We start from the raw sequence: 15,780 nt of genomic DNA, 5'->3' as shown, positions 1-15,780 counted from the left end.
CCTGCTTGCAGATGACCAGCCCCACAAGCAGTGACAAGCTGTAACAAGAAAACAAGGATCATCCTCCAAATGTTCCTTAGCCAAATGAGCCCAAAAGTGCAGTATGTTTTGCCTTGCCTCACCCTTAAACAGCTATTTAGGCAGCTTGACAGAAGTTTTGGATATAGCTAACCATTAGTGGCCACATTAGTCTAAGAAAAAAAAATACAAACTGAATTCCACATAGAAATGTGAGGCAAGACTAACATAGGAGAGCAGAGGAAATAAGATCAAAGGCTTCATTTGTACTACTTGGAGATGGATGCATGAGAGGCTGATGAAGTGTTTGTGCTAAACAAAACACATTATATTAGATGCCTAGCATGCTATTGACAGATACTGTTGAGCTAAACAAACCAAGCTCATTTACAGTAAAATTCGCTTGCAGTCAAAAAAGTGATTGCAGCATGAAGAAGCTGTCTTAGCTATCTTTCAACAGGACTGCTAGCGAGACTCATCTGGCTGGAACTCGGAACAGGGCACAAGCCAATTGATTTGGCTTTTGTCTATGTGCAAGTCAATACTGCTCCTGTGATCAACTAATACACCACTGTCTTTTTCCCCCCTATAAACCTCAGCTTACAGCACAATGTCATTTGATCCTTCCGGTTTTCTGTCTATAAAATAGGAGATGGCCACACTTCATACTCCCTTGGGAAGGCAGATTTATGGCTTAACCACACTAAAAATACCAAGCACTATTTAAACTTGTCTGAGTTAAATTGGTATGTTTTGCTGTACGGAATGACTTCAGGATATGGAATACCATTCTGCTTATGAATTAGATAATGCATTCAGCAACTGTTTTTAATTATTCTCCTTAATTAATCTTTCCATCCTAATCCCCCCCCCCCAAAAAAGGCTTCCTGAGAAATGCTGAGAAGCTTTGTGCTCAGAAAAAGGTGAATCACGTACATTCCACAATGCATAACTGCATCCTTACAGATTCAGGTAAATCAGATCAGATAAGGCAGTATGCAGATCTGGCAAGACAAAAAGAAAAACTGATCCTCTATATTCAGGCTATCTAACAGAACTTGTATCTTTACTCCAAAGAGCAGCTACAAGGTAATTATGTAGTCCTGTGATTTATTACAGCTAAAAGTTTCCAGTTTGCACCAACCAGTAAGAGTCACCTCTGAGAGCTACACTTACCAGTTTGCTACCTGCAGAGCATCCACAGCTATGCAGTCTTAAATGCCTCATTTTCACAAAGGGTTTGGTTATTGTTCTAAACAATAACAATATTGTTCTCTTAGGTTCTGAATTCATATAGAACAGCACACAGCATTTACATAAGCCAACTCCATTTGACATCTACCAGATTTAGATACTATTAACAGCAAAAAAATCCTACCTCTCCCAGCCTTACATCAGCATAGTTTGCGCTAAACACTCCACATAACTGACCACTGGATCCTCTGTGCAATGCCATCTCTAGTTTGACACAACAGCTGAAGGTGTGATTCAAAACATATGGAATTTCAAAGCGCAACACAGAAGTTTAACCTTCTATTTTGAAAATAAAGGTATCAAACCCAGACAAAGCAAACTTTCTCAGAAACAGAAATATTCCAATGCTTATTTCACCTTTAGCACCCTGAGGGATAATATGTAATGGACAAAATCCATAGCCTTAGAAATAAAAACACAGAACTGTAGTACACAGGGTGTCACATATATAACAATGTTCTTCATTATGACAGTGTGTCTATCTACTAGGAAATGAACTGGCAGCATGTCTGCCTGCTAGTAATGAACTCGGAGTAAAGCAACCTGCTCAGTAAAAAGCAATTAGATATTATCAGTGGCTAGCAGGCAGAAGTTTAAAAATTTGAAGAAGAGAAGATTGTTACTTGTATTAACTACCCCTCAAAGGGGGAATCAGTCAGGCTGTGCAAGTGAGCAACAGCCACCTGGTTACCAGCAACCCTTCAGTGCAACCAGGTGGCTGTTGCCTGGTTATTCATCCATTTTGGCATGTCACAGTGGAAATGTGCAGCACACAGCATGTGCTGCAAAATTCAGATTGAAAATGCAGATGAGGTCTGATGTTGATTCAAGCCCTGAGCTCTTTATACAAAGGATACATATGCTTGGTACAACTAATCGGGATTCTCAAAGGGGTTTTATAACACACCCATTTTACCAGGGCAGATAAATATATCGCTATTAAAAAACTGTTTGGAAACATAATAATCCCATCACTAAGAAAAGAAAATACATAAGCAAGTCTGTGGTCCAAAAGGCAAGTTTGATCTATGAAATTCACTTTACATGAAGTTTAAAGAATTATACGGCGAGATACAACTCTTTCTCCTGCCTCCCCTACCGCTGCTACAGAGCACAATAGCTTATACAATAATGGGGTGTGAAGATTTTGCAGACAGCACTCATCATGCAGGTGAGCGAGCACATAGCATAAAACGCAGACCTAGAGAAAAACTAAATTACTTTAGGTTAGTATTTCAACATTTTGCAAGGGTCATATGAACTACAATATCATGCCCGTCCTAGGGGTATAGAGGACCCAAACTGAACAGTGGCTTTTTGTTACTATCTTGAATAGCCTTTGGAAGCCAAATCACAGAAAACCATGGAATGAATTTAAATAAGAATAAGCATCTTCTTGTGACTAATTTATATTTACACAAATAAAGAGGATCTTTGTAGCGAACTACATTTTCTGGTTGATCCAAAGGAAGCCCACTATTGAGAAACAGCAACTGTATCTCTTTGGCAGGCATAAGATTTCAGTGACACCAGCCCTGGGAAGTGAGGAAGAGCTGGACAGTGATCCATGTGCAAGTACCTGAAAAAGGTTTACTAAACACAGAAAGTCTTATTTAAGGGATATCACTTAATTGTTCAGCAACCAGGGAGTAGTTACTCAAATAAGGGGAACAGTACTTGGCTGCTTGTTTTCAGCATTAGAAAAGATGCTCCGTAGTGATTTTTAGCTCAAATCGGGGAAGAAAAATGCTTCAGTTGTGAAACAGCATGCTATGCTCCAAAATAAAAATAAAAAACGCTAACAAATAGACCGAGAGGAGGGCTGCACAGCCTGAAATACTTGACTGCTAATATCCAGCATGCCATTCCAGGGAGTCCCAGGGTGGTTTTTAAGCCTCTGCCCATCCCCGTAAAGAAAGGCGGGTGGCAGAACTAATCAATATCTTGCAACCCAGCTGTGACCCGGCAAATAAAGAAGTCCGGGAAATAAATCCCGCCGACGATCTCTATAATTCAGCGTTCGGAGGACGGCAACATCTGGGCTCAACTCCAAGCGGGACGGAGCGGCTCGGCTCGGCTCGGCGCCGGCTCCCGCGCTAACAGCTCGGCGGACCGCTGCCAGGCGCACAACAACAAAGGAGGGCTCCGCGCTCCGCCCGCCTTTTCCCCCCCTCACACGCACAACTCCGCGTTCAACTGCGACGTAAACACACCGAAAGCTGCTTTACTACGCCAGCAGGTCCGTGTAACAGTTCAGCTGCATCTCTGTCAGAGGGGGCTATTGTCCGGGACGAGCCACCCGAGCTCGCCCGGTACGGGCGGTTTTAAGAGGTGGTGTCAAAAAGGGAAAAAAAAAAAAAAAAAAAAAAAAAAAAAAAAAAAAAAAAAGAATCAGAGCGGGTCTCCCCGATCACTTCGCAAGTCAAACCAACGGGCTTCAGAGCCCTGCACCGGGCAGAGTTGAATAAATCGGCAAGGAAGCGCGACTCCCACCAGCGACACTTTGTCTGCTTTCCCCCGAAGCCGCCACAAAACCCCCGAGGCGCGAACAATGCCCGCCGCCCCGCTCCCGCTCCTCCACGGGCCCCCGCCGCCGGAGACCCTCTCCCCGCCGGGTCGCCGCTCCCAGCGACGTCTTCGAGGGCTGCTTTGTTCCCCGCGGAACACCAGCCCTTCCACCCAGCGCCGGCGGGGAGAAACCGAGCGCCCGCCTCGGAGGCGGGGGGACCGGCCCCGTCCCCGGGCAGCGCCGGAGCCGCCGCTCGGGCCACCGGCCGCCCTTCTGTTGCGCCCCTGCGGAAGGAACCGCTACCCGCCGCGGCGGGACCTCCGACCCCCGCCGCGCAGGGGAGGGCGACGCGGCCGCTCACCCGGGCGGGGCCGCCGCCTCCGCTCCCGCGGGAGACGGCAGCGGCCCACGCCGGCCCCGCCGCGGGATGCGCTCCCCGCCGGCAGCGCCGCTCCTCGCCCCCCACCCCACGACCGCCCCGCTCTCTCTCTCAGTCACTCACCCACGCCGTACTTCTCGTGCTCCGTGGGTATCCACATGCTCGCGGCGTGCGTGCGCCCGGCCCCCCGCCGGCAGCGGCGGCGGTGGTGGTGGCCGGCGAGCCCGTCCGCTGCCCGGCTGCTCCCGCCGCGCCTCAGCCGCGGCTGCCCGGCCCCGGCGGCGAAGGCATTGTTCCGCCGGGCGGGCGCGCAGACCGACTGACTGACTGACTGAAGCGCGCTCGCCGCCAGCCACTTATATGCCCCGTCCCGCTGCACGCCGGGGAACGTAGTGCCTCAGCGCGGCCGCGCCCCTCGGCGCCCGCGGCCGGGGGAGAGACTACGAGCCCCGGCTGGCCCCGCGCTCCCCGCCGGGGCGGAGCGGGGCGGAGCTCTCGGCTCCCGGCGGCCGCCTCACGCCGTGGGCGGGAGGAGCGGCGCGGCGGCGGAATGGCGGCGTCCCGCGGGGCCGGCGGGCCGGCGGCGCGGGGAGGTGAGTGCGCTGCGGGGAGGCCTGGGGGGACCCCCCGCCACCCCCCCGGTTCCCCTCCTCTCCTCTCCTCTCCTCCCTCCCGGCGGCCCGGGGTGGGACGGGGACGGGGCCGCGGGGCTCTGGGGGAGGGGAGCGGCGGATAGGTGTGGGACAGCCGGCAGCTGGCAGGGCCTCGGCGCGGTGGGGGGGCCGCGGCGGTCGCCCCTCAGGGTCGGGGTCCCGGCGGTCGCCCGTCGGAGCGGGATTCCGGGGGGAGCCCCCGGGCAGCCCCGTCCCCGCCTGCCGGTGGTGACGGGGGACGTAAGTGGTCCCGCTGGGGCCATTCCTTATCTTCGCGAAGGCCCGCGTTTGGCAGAGGAAGCCGTGGGGACAGGGAGAGGTTTCAGCGGCGAGGGAGTTGTGCTGGAGAGGGAATTGGTGCCGGCGGTGTGCCGGAGCTGGTGGTCTGGGTGGCTCTTTGACTTCTCGCCTGAGTCCGTGGGTCAGCTCACACAGGCACAGAGGTGGGGAAGAGCAGGCGGCGTACAGCCAGGGGCACAGGTGGGCTGGCGGGGGGGATAAGGCAGGCAGGGTGAGCAGCGAGAGCAGCAAGGTTTCCATCCTTGTTGAGAGGCCTGTATGTCTGTGCCCTTCCAGAAGCAGCTTAGCTAGAGCTCACCGTAGCTGAACTGCAAGAAATCCTCAGGCTGAACTGATCCTTGTCAGAGAAACTCGGGCGTTGTGAGGCAGGAGCAAGAGCTTGGGTTGCGTCTCCTGGTCCTGCGGGAAGGCACAGACAGGAAAAAGGGGGACAACTCCGGCCATACGACGCTGCTCTGCGGGCCTCACCAGGTACAGGTTGTCTCTAGGGCGAGTACTTCTGGTGTTAAAAAAGTGTTCTCCAATCAAATCATTACTCTGAACTGGTAACTAGAAATTTTATGGGATGATTCAGTTTGAGCTGAACAAAAAAACAGAGTTTAATGTTTTCACATTTAAGAGAGGAAAGCGGCATAATTCTTTTTTAACTTCAGGTTGGCTTTTAGCCTCTACTGTCAAGTTATGTTAAATTATTAAGTCACTGACAGTGCGAAGGACACAGCGGAAGGAAGTCATGTGCAAGCAGGCGGTTTCAAACCTAAGAGTTAGAGCGCACTTATTCCATGTTTATCCTTCTAGTTGTCAAACTTTGGTAGTGAATGATCTTCTAAGTGGCCTTTGTGTTGTTTCTCTAGTATGTACCTGCTTCTGTTCATAAAAGTAATATCACTTTATTTATGCTAGTAGTTAAAGCAGGACTCACTTTATTTATGCGTTGCAGTGTGTTGGTGTGAGTGTCTCCTACATGAAAAGCCAGACCCTCCTAGAGCACTTCCACCCTGGTGTAACTGCACCCAGAGGCAAAGCTGTGCCGTTTTAACTGTTGAAAAGGACATGTGCGTTTGTCTGTGCAAGTTTTCTGTGTGAAACCATGTATAGGTCTGTGGCGTACTAGAGGTGATGAGGTTACCCCGAGGTTTTTCCGGGTAACTCTTGTAAAGACACTGGCACCAGTACGAAAAAAAGTTTGTTCCATTGGAATTCAGAGGCCTGTGCTGTTTTCCTATTAGTGAGCTCAAACACTCATTGAAAGGATTAGTGAACTGTGTCTTAGCTCCCAAACTCGCTTTGCATCCCCTGGCAGATCCTTTGGAGTCTCTAGGTGACGAAATGTGTAAAAGTCACTATTGAAAATCAAAATAATAGGTGCCAGGCTAAATTAACTTCCACCTCAGCCTGTAGACTTCCACGTACATCCAAGCTATCCCTGTCCCCATGAGAGAGGGCTGCCAACATGCTGTCCGGGAGTCATGAAATTCTGCCACAGCCTTTTAACTGCTGTCCGTCATGTTAACCATGACTGACTTCAGCATGTTTGTATTAAGATCAGAGCCCATCTTTCTTCTTCCCCTGAACAAAGACAAGACTACCCAATAGCTGAAATAGCCTTTTTAAAATTATTCTTTTAGAACCCAGTCGCTTAGGATAAACAGATCTTACACGATAAATCACATTGTCTGTGGGCAAAGAAATACCTTGCCCTAATATTTGTCATTTCCTTGTCTCTGAGCAAAATCCTTATTCTTTCAGAGGTTTCATTTCTACAATGCTGTTCGCTCTAGCAACATCTTGTACTTGTACTTGCATGTGCATCTGAGAAGGCGTGTCACTTCTTTGGACACAGTGTATAGGAAAATTAAATACCATATTTTCTCCTGTCTTGCTGTTTCATATTTACAGGAAAGCCTGTGCTTTTATAGTCTAATCCAGGACTGTGTTGCTTTCTAGTTAGTTCCCTCCAGCAGCCTTCACCAAGTGGCTTTTAATGAACATACCGCTGTCCACAGTACAATTTGTTCAGTCTACATTAATTATGCTACATATCGGCATTTCTTTACAGCATCTGTCAATGGATTTAAAAATGAGGTTTCTTCTGTAAGTGTGTCTTTCATAGTTTCATCGGCAGTCTGACAGTTACGGTTTCCTCCTTGGGGTCTTTATGTGCTCAAATGCTTTTTAATACCATGTTGCTGGAGCGTACCATGCCAGAGCACAGCATGTTATTCCTTCCACGTCTCTCTCTTGTGTCCCATTTGTAAGGGAATTCGGTTTACTGTGGAAAACTGAAGTTTGACTGGTCTTGCACGAGTCTACCTTTCTTCATTGCTACCTAGAGGATACTTTAGTGAAAGTTGTTTTGTTCCTGATACTATAAGCATCGCTTCTTTAGCCCAACTCTTAAGTTCTCTCTGTTAAGGATGCTATGAGAGCCGCTCAGCCCGGTGGACTCTGGGATCCAGGGATTCCTCTTTCCTGGTTGCTGAAATCCAGTCCCATGCACTGTCAGACCTGAGAGGTTTCTCTGTCCGGGTTGATGGATACATTCCTCTTTAGATTCACAAGCACCCCCATGTTTGCAGGCTGCTTGCATATCAGCATGGGCTCTGAGTCTGTTTAACACCCATTCCTGGACCTTGGGCCCCTTACCCAGCCACTGGCTCAGACACCCAGTCTTTCCAGGTGAGGGTCTCCTCCTCCTCACCAACTGATCCAGCTTGATGTTCGCCACCTGATGCATAACTGAATCTGGTATTTCTGATGCTCTTACCTGAGCCAACTCAGCCTCACACGGTATCACTGATACAGTTACCTTGGCCTTGTATGCCTTGCAAGATTTCACTCCCCAGAAAGTCCCGACACCCTCCCCCCCAAGCCTTTCAAAGCCCAGCTGCCTCTTACTTAACCCCTCTCTTAACTACCTGAAATCCAGCCCTTCCTCATCGCACCTCGGCAACTTTTTCCAGCTTCTCACTCTGTTATTTATGTTCAGCCGTTTCTCGCGTCGTGCCCAGTAGTTTCTCATGTTAGCTAAACCTCAGGCCAGGGCCTGTGTGTCTTATCACCCTTTCTGCCCTGCGTTTGGTTTCAGCTGCCAGAAGTTGGGCTTGCTGTCTCATCGCCGCGCCTTCTGGGTATCCCCTCTGCTGCTCCGGCCTCTGCCAGCCTGAGGTTTTGGTGGGTGTTTTAGCTTCTAGTTAATTTTCTTCATAAAATTCTTCGTGATTTTCCCCGTCTGCTTGTGTATCAGCAAAAAAAGGGCTTGATCTGGCTTGTCTCTTCACTTCTGCACCAACCACTTCTGTCCTTCGTGGCTCTCCAGCCTTTCACGCTGTCCTCTCATCTGCTTTGAACCTGCTTTTCATTTCTCACTTGTTGCCTCTGTTCCTCAGCTGTCATCTGCCTCTAGAAGGCCCCTCTGACACTCTAATGACAGTTCCTTAGCCAGTTACTCTCCAACATTAATTCGGTCCCTCCTGCCCCTGCTTTCTCCCATACCCAGCTTGGGTACTCCTTTTGTCCTGCCCCTTTTCCTTCCGAACCGCCAGCCGCCGCTGCCCACAGCCCTTCCTTTGGTCCCACTGCTCCTGTCCTGCTGCCGTGCATCTCACCAGCTGTCGTCCACAAGCTGCTTCTGGATCCTGTTTTCAGCCCTGCTCTCCATACTGCTTTTTTTTTTTTTTAATATTTTATGCTTTTCCATCTCTAATTGCTGTGTATCATCCCCTTTCACCATACCACTCCTGGCTCTCCATGTGTGTGATCTCTCATCGTTGTCCCTGCACCTTCTTCCTTAGGGTTAAACTTCATTAGGCCTGATGGAGTCACAACAGCATGAAAGGTTGTGAGGCAAAGCATCAAAGCATGACTGCCACATGAGGTACCTCGCTCTCAGCAGCATCCTAATCTCTGCTCTTAGGCATGAGCAAATTAGGAGTCAGAAAGATGAAGTTTCTCTGTAGCTCTCCTGCCTACTGAGCTTGGTAGCTAAAAGTCCACCGAAAAACTTTCAGGAGTGGGGGAAGCGAGGCACTTCTTGGGTCCCATGTGCTAAAACACAGATGGGATTTGGCCTGCGTGTTGCTGCTTCACTTTTGTTTTGGAAGCTGGGAAGTGAGGAGGGGAGTGGACAAGTGTTTCCATTTTTTCCACTCTTAAGTTACGTCCCCAGGTTATTGGTAACTCCTGAGGATAGCATTGTAGTGACAGCTTCCTTCACATTTGCTACTCCAAGCTATGTTGGAGGGTACAGTGCTGCAGGGCACCTTAGACAAAGCTCTTGCATGCATCCAGGGTAGCCCTGCTGAAGGAGCAATTAAAGGGATTTCGCAGCAGTGGCCCCTGGCCACTTACGGCTCTTCCAGAAAGGGAAACTTCTCTTATTCCCTTTCCCTGGGAGAGCCAGGCAGGGAGGGAAGTGGCAACAGCAGCAATGTATGTGGCTGTGCCCTGCCCTGAAGCCAGTTCTTAAGGTGTGGAGGGTTAAGGAGGGTGGTACTTTTGAGTCCCATTTGGGGTGGCAAAGACTGATCCGGATTGAAGTGCACTAGTGAAAACACTGTAGACACTGAGTAGACACTCTCACTGTCCGATTCAGAAGCACACGCACATTCATGGATCCCTTGAACATTACCATGGCCTCTAAACCCACGTGATACCTGTGCCTGAGCCCTCTTACCCAGAATGCAGGTTTCCTACTGTTTGCTAGCAAATCCGACTTGGTGTTGGCTATCAAAATGGATACACATGCTCGCACTTGTCTCACATGTACCCCACAGTCATGGATCCCTCAAATATTAGCAGTCTCCCAAGTCCATTGTCTGGACTGCCTTGCCAGGCATCGACTCTGCCCGTGGCTGGACCCTGGGCCCCTTGCCCAGCACGGACTCAGACCTTGAGTCTTTCCAAATACAGGTCTCCTTCTACTCACTGGCTACTCCAGTTTGAACCTTGCTAGCAAATTACACGTACACGTGCATACAGGGTTAAGTTCACTAGAAAAGCATAGACACACCACGGTCCCTCTAGTTGCTGGTTCCTGGACCTGCAGACCTTGAGACCTGCAGCGTCTTCTGCAGTTGCTGGCACTGAGACCTTGCAGCAGTATCACACATAGGACAGAGGGTGAATTACACAAAAAAATGGTGAAGAAAAGGATTTAGTAAGAAGAAAGGAAAGACTGTGGTGATCAGGTGCAGGGTTTGATTAGACAAGAAGTCCGTTTAAATGCAACTGGCACTTTTTATTCCCCCACACTCCCTGCCTCCATTTTCTGGTGTTTGTCCCCTCCCCATCCTTCCCTTGCTCTACCTTTGGCCCCTCCTCTAAATTTTCCATAAGATATACATAATCCCACAAGCCCCTTCTGATATCCCATAGCAAGTTTCATGCAGTTCCACAAACACCCTCAAATATACCATAATACATATGATAATCACATTTTCCTTTTCTTACCAGTGACAAAGTTCAGGCTGAACCTTTTCAAGGCTGTGTTTGAGTAGTTCCTTTAATGGCATTAGTTCCTGTAGTGAACAAAGACAACTTACTGTCTCTCTTATCACCTGCTCATCAATGGTTTTTTGTGTGTAATCTACCACTTCCCTTGTTATTTCTTCTTTCTTTTGTACTGAATAGTCCTTAACCAAATAAAGTAATGAACCAGGTGCCCTCCCATCCCACACATCCTTATACTACCCCTCCTATTCAGATCAGCGCCGAGTGAGTGGGTTACCTTCTTCCTCTTCCAATACCCACAGCACGCAGGGTTGTGAATAGGGAGCTGCTGGCTGCTCCCTGCCGTGGGTGAAAACCCCAGCAAGGTGACAGAGCAGCCATTGCCCCGAGCATACAGCTGCCACTTCTTGTCTGTTCGTTCATCAGAGTTCCTCAGACCTTAGCCTGATGGCCTCCCCCAGCCCACCCGTATCTGCCCGCTGCTCTTTGATGGTCTTAGAGGTTGGTACCCTTACTGTATGATCGGCACCCTTACTTAAAACCCTGGCCAGTTCCAAATGTTCATACACGTGGTTGCATCCTCAGTCGTTCCCCCACAGGGCGCTTCCAGGCGTCTAGAGTACCACCAACGATCCGTTTCTTGGGTTAAATCTGTATGTTCAGTGGAGGATTTCAAGACCTGGGGCTTCCACTGTACCATAGATTTTGGAGAGGGGGAGAAGGGATTCCTTCTACCGGTACGCATTATAAGCTCTGTAAAGGATTTTGGTTTGACACTGGTTAATCATTGTGAACTGAACAACTAGCAATTATACCTGGAGGACAGGTTCACTTATTAATTCTGTAAGTGCAACACAATTTCTTTTAATATGATTACAAGAACGAATCTCCTAAAACAGTGTTATTTAAAAACGTTTTAAGAGCTCTTGTTGTGATTTTTAATTAAAAATGCGATCTCATAGTCATTTTAAACAGTTACCTGATAAGCAAATGGATCTTGTGGAGGACTGGAAATTACAAATTTATAATTGGTAAAATCACTTTATGTGCTTCTGTGTTTGAAAAGTAAAAAGGGAAAATCCTTTCATGTAACTGTTACAGTAAGATTTTAGAGTTTTTAGCCTTCACAGCACGTTTCTTAAAAAACTGATGATAGGAGAATAAACAAGTGAAACAAAGTATTTCATTAAATGGATAGTAATGGATTAATAATATCAGAAATGGATTTTATTGCTTGGTAATGCAGATCTGAACTGCCTGTGATCCTGCTGTAATTTTACAAATAATTGTGTTACAAATGTGCACTGTATTTTATCTGAAGACAAAGGGACGTCCCCACACCTCAGCCTGAACGGGTAACTCCTGTTAGCACAAGGCATAGGATATCTTATATTCTTCAGACATACCCAATAAAGGCTTGCTATTTGTTTTTCTCTGAATTCAGAAAACTTTCATAGCTTAAAAGCGACGATGGATGCCCTTTATCTTTGTTACATATGATTTCTTTAACTGCCTACTAGTGGACATACAGCTGTATTTAATTCCAGTAATCTAAGCTAATTCTTGCCTGCTCAGTAGCAGGTAAAGCCTTTGATACATGAACAAACTACCAAGTATCAGCTGCTTTATGTACTAACTGGAGCTCATTGAGAGGTAAGCTGCATCAGACTACCTGGTGAGCATGTAGACAGCTTAAACATGATAACTTGTTTACATGTTAAAGCCTTTAAGTTGTTTGAAATCTCTGCTCAGGCCTTCTGTTACCTGCGGTGGAGCAACAGTGAGTGGTGGTTCATCAGTCCACGGATTGAAGACCTTTAAACTCTCTCAGTATTAGCAAATACCTGATTCTTACCTGAAAAGCCTTTCTCATTACCTGAACAAATAATAGATGTGGACATGCTTTATTTACATGTAGAGGTGTGGACTACAGGGACTACTAAAAACTTACAAGTTTTTTGAATGTTCTAAGTGTAACACAGATGCCAGGATAGGTTGTTACGCCTATTGAAACACCTTGTTCACTGTTTTGTTTTGTTTTGTTTTGTTTTTACTGGGGAGTACTGGTTTTCTGGAAGTGCACCAAAGTTGTAAATCCTTGTCGCCAATGATGCCTGCCACAAGGTGTGCCTGTCATATAACAGGTGATAGAGTTCTCCCTCTGACACTTCAGCCAGCTTTCTTGATGAAGGGATGCAGGGTTTAAACTAGGATGTGGTTATGATAAGAGTGAACAGTAGGAAAGAAAGAAAATTACTTAAATATTATGAAATTACAAGCATTAAGTATTTTAACTTCAGTATAGGTGAAATTCTTGTCTGTCCAAACAGCCTTCATAACCTTTCCTAGCCTGTGTGCTTCCTTCCACCGTGTCTTGTCTTGCAACCCCTGCTAGAACTCTGCATCTTCGTGTGAACATCTGCATCCTAAAACTACAATTGCTCCCAGACTCTCTCTGAGGCTTCTGCTTCACATTCTCATCCATGAACTCCCAGCAGGCTGAAGCCGGGAGAAAAGCCTGAAAGCATTTGAATGTCTTTCTGTGGACCTTTCAAAACAGCTTTAAATATTGCATAAATAAAAGCCCTACACAATGTGGGAAAGACCATGGCATTGAAGAACTGAGTGGTAAAAAATGGGGTAAGTTTTGTGCAACTTTGAAGCAGGTCTGTGCTTGTGAAGAGTTGGGTGCATCATCCTGACCGGTGTCTCACTGAAGTCAGGGGAATGCATTTGTGAAAGTGTGGGTTCTTTGCAGAGCTACTGTCTTGAGTCATCAGTAATTAATTACAGTCACTTGAGCAGAAAAAAAACTAGTGTCCAATGACCTGATAATCTTGAATTAAATAATGTATTGGTCAGTACCATTAAAACCACATAACCAGACTGAAACTGTGCTGCGATATAATGCACAAATTTTTGAAAGATGCCAAACTGCTAAACAGTAGGGTTAGGTAATATGGGGGTGTGCAAGCAGTTTTCCTCAGTAAGAATATGTCAGATACTAACAAGAGTACAAATGTAATGCATGTGGCTATTTTTGCAATACAGTTTCATGGTAGGGAGCTTCTCTGCCCTACTTGGTAGGGCAGTAGATTTATGCCCTGTAGTATAAGCAGTGACACTTTTTTGCTGTACACATGTGGAGTGCTCAAGCTACTTTGTACAGAAATAGTACCTGTATTTGATACTTTGATTATGGTATGGAGCCAGGAGTGCTCAACTGGCATCTTTACTGATTTTTCAAAACATGCTACATGTTATGGCACTGAAATTGTAATTATGAAGTAAATGATAAGGGCATTCTGTTTTGCTTGAGTTTATTCTCTGATTATAAAGGATTTTAGATCATCAGTGTACAGCAGTAACTGTCAACTTTTAATGTTTTGGCACTATAGGGAACAGTATAGTTGCAAGTCTGATGTCTGATCATTGATATCAAGGTCTGGTTTCCCAGCAGGTAATTCCATGTTCACTGCTTGTTTGCCGCTCTATCCTCATATTTTGCTGTAGCAGACCTGTAAATGAGAAATTGTAGTAGATGTTTTGTCAGTGGCTTCAGTGGTCCAAAACTCTCGGACAGATACCTGTCTGTTCTTAGTAATATATTTCAACTGGGTTTCTTGAACTTTCCTTTTGATTTTTTTGGCTCGTGTTTTCACTGGACCATCTCTTCCGAATGGTCTTTTTTCCACTTTCATGTATTTTTCTCTGATATTTATGACTGACAGACAGTGACCAGTGTGAAATGGCCCAGCTGCTTCTGTTTGATTCTTGCTCATTGAGATGTCATCCTCCCATTTGTCATCGGTGGCTCCGTCCCCGAGGAGTAGCTACTTCTGCTTCTTGCCCTGTGTGGTAGTAGCGGGTTAAAAGCCTTCTCTTTATCCCTCTGGTATAGAAGCTTTATAACGGGATATGCCATCTGCTTCAACCTCACAAGCTGGCATGGTATGGTGTGGCTCTGTCCACGTGAACAAATAATAAGGCACAGTAGATAAAGACAATTAGTGCTGCAGTCCCTGCAACTATATTACATGGTTTGGCATTTTTGCTTTGGATTACATGTAGTCAGTCTTCCCACACCAAACAGCCTCAATGTGCAGGTAGGTGTTTCAAAGTTCTCTGAAGCCGTGCCCCTTGGTTTAGACCCAGGTGTCTCTGCTAGCGGTTGGGGTGCGTTTTGTACGTATCCGGGCTCCAGATGAATCCAGTTCACAGGCACCAAAACCGCTCTCTGAACCCAGCCGATGTGCAAAGCAGCCGGAGGATGACCAGGGACGGCGGGACTCCTGCGTGGGTCAGATGCAAGAAGAGGGGCAGGGCTGGTGGGTCGCGCAGGGAAGCACGGCGCAGCATCCCGCCGTGCAGGACCACTGCCAAAGGTCGTAGCGTGTGCCCCAGGTGGGCTCTGGCAGTCCCACGGTGGGAGTGCACAAAACTCACAATATGAAAACAGGAATGGTTATGAAATGAATGCATGCAGTAATAAGTGATAGTGCTGTCACTGGAGCATTTTCCTAGCATTTGTCTTGACCAGCGTGCCAGCACTGAATTTTATTATGACTCAGTAATGCATGAATAAATGAGATAGAGCTTTTTCTCTGAAGGCTGGTATGTAACAGAAAACATCCTGCTTGAGGTTTTAATTTCATTTTGTCTTATATGGGATGAAAACATGCAGCCTCTGTTATTACTCTACTAATTTAATGTTCAGGAGTCTGCATGTATTTATACAGTTCGCAAAATGTTGCCTGAAAAACATAAACAACTTGTATCACTAATTCTAACATTCTAATTCTGTTTCTTGAGGAAATTAGCTTCAATTATTTTACCATCCATGTCCATAAGCTACATTAGCAGTATCAGTTAGTAACTGTATATCATACTTAAGAAGTCGAGATCTGTGTCATATGTTTAATGAATGTGTGAAGGACAAGAGAAATAAGTCTAGTATCACAAAAATACTTACTTCAAACTGGTACAAAGTCAGAATATGCTCATAGAAATTCGACATAGCCTGCTGTGAGATGTCCCTTTGATCTGTAAGACATGAGTATTTGAGCTCTGACTTGAAAATGCTTTCCTCTGAAATTAATTTTCAAAAAATTATTTATAAAGAATATAAATAGTGGATTATTTGAAATACAGTCAAAGCTTTGTTTTCCTGAGCTAAGATATCAATTAGGCTGAAATATGTTGATCCACATCACTGC

At 46.7% G+C, this 15,780-nt stretch overlaps 2 protein-coding genes across 5 annotated transcripts in view; one reads left to right on the top strand and one right to left on the bottom strand.

The window, feature by feature from the left end:
• The window catches only part of DOCK4 (dedicator of cytokinesis 4), a 253,508-nt gene extending 248,914 nt beyond the window's left edge, over positions 1–4,594 (bottom strand). For all 4 annotated transcript variants that reach the window (XM_030013859.2, XM_030013862.2, XM_030013860.2 and 1 more), the window contains exon 1: positions 4,284–4,594. In XM_030013859.2, coding sequence (XP_029869719.1) covers positions 4,284–4,320 — 37 coding nt within the window. In that variant the 5' untranslated portion in view covers positions 4,321–4,594. The remainder of the gene's footprint in view (positions 1–4,283) is intronic.
• Positions 4,595–4,649: 55 nt separating this feature from the next.
• The window catches only part of ZNF277 (zinc finger protein 277), a 56,210-nt gene continuing 45,079 nt past the window's right edge, over positions 4,650–15,780 (top strand). Inside the window, exon 1 of the mRNA XM_030013864.1 lies at positions 4,650–4,753. Coding sequence (XP_029869724.1) covers positions 4,711–4,753 — 43 coding nt within the window. The 5' untranslated portion in view covers positions 4,650–4,710. The remainder of the gene's footprint in view (positions 4,754–15,780) is intronic.

The sequence above is a fragment of the Aquila chrysaetos genome, chromosome 5, assembly GCF_900496995.4.
Source record: "Aquila chrysaetos chrysaetos chromosome 5, bAquChr1.4, whole genome shotgun sequence".
Classification (NCBI taxonomy): Eukaryota; Metazoa; Chordata; class Aves; order Accipitriformes; family Accipitridae; genus Aquila; species Aquila chrysaetos.
Note: the sequence above shows the minus strand (reverse complement) of the source record. Positions and strands in the feature narration are given on the sequence as shown.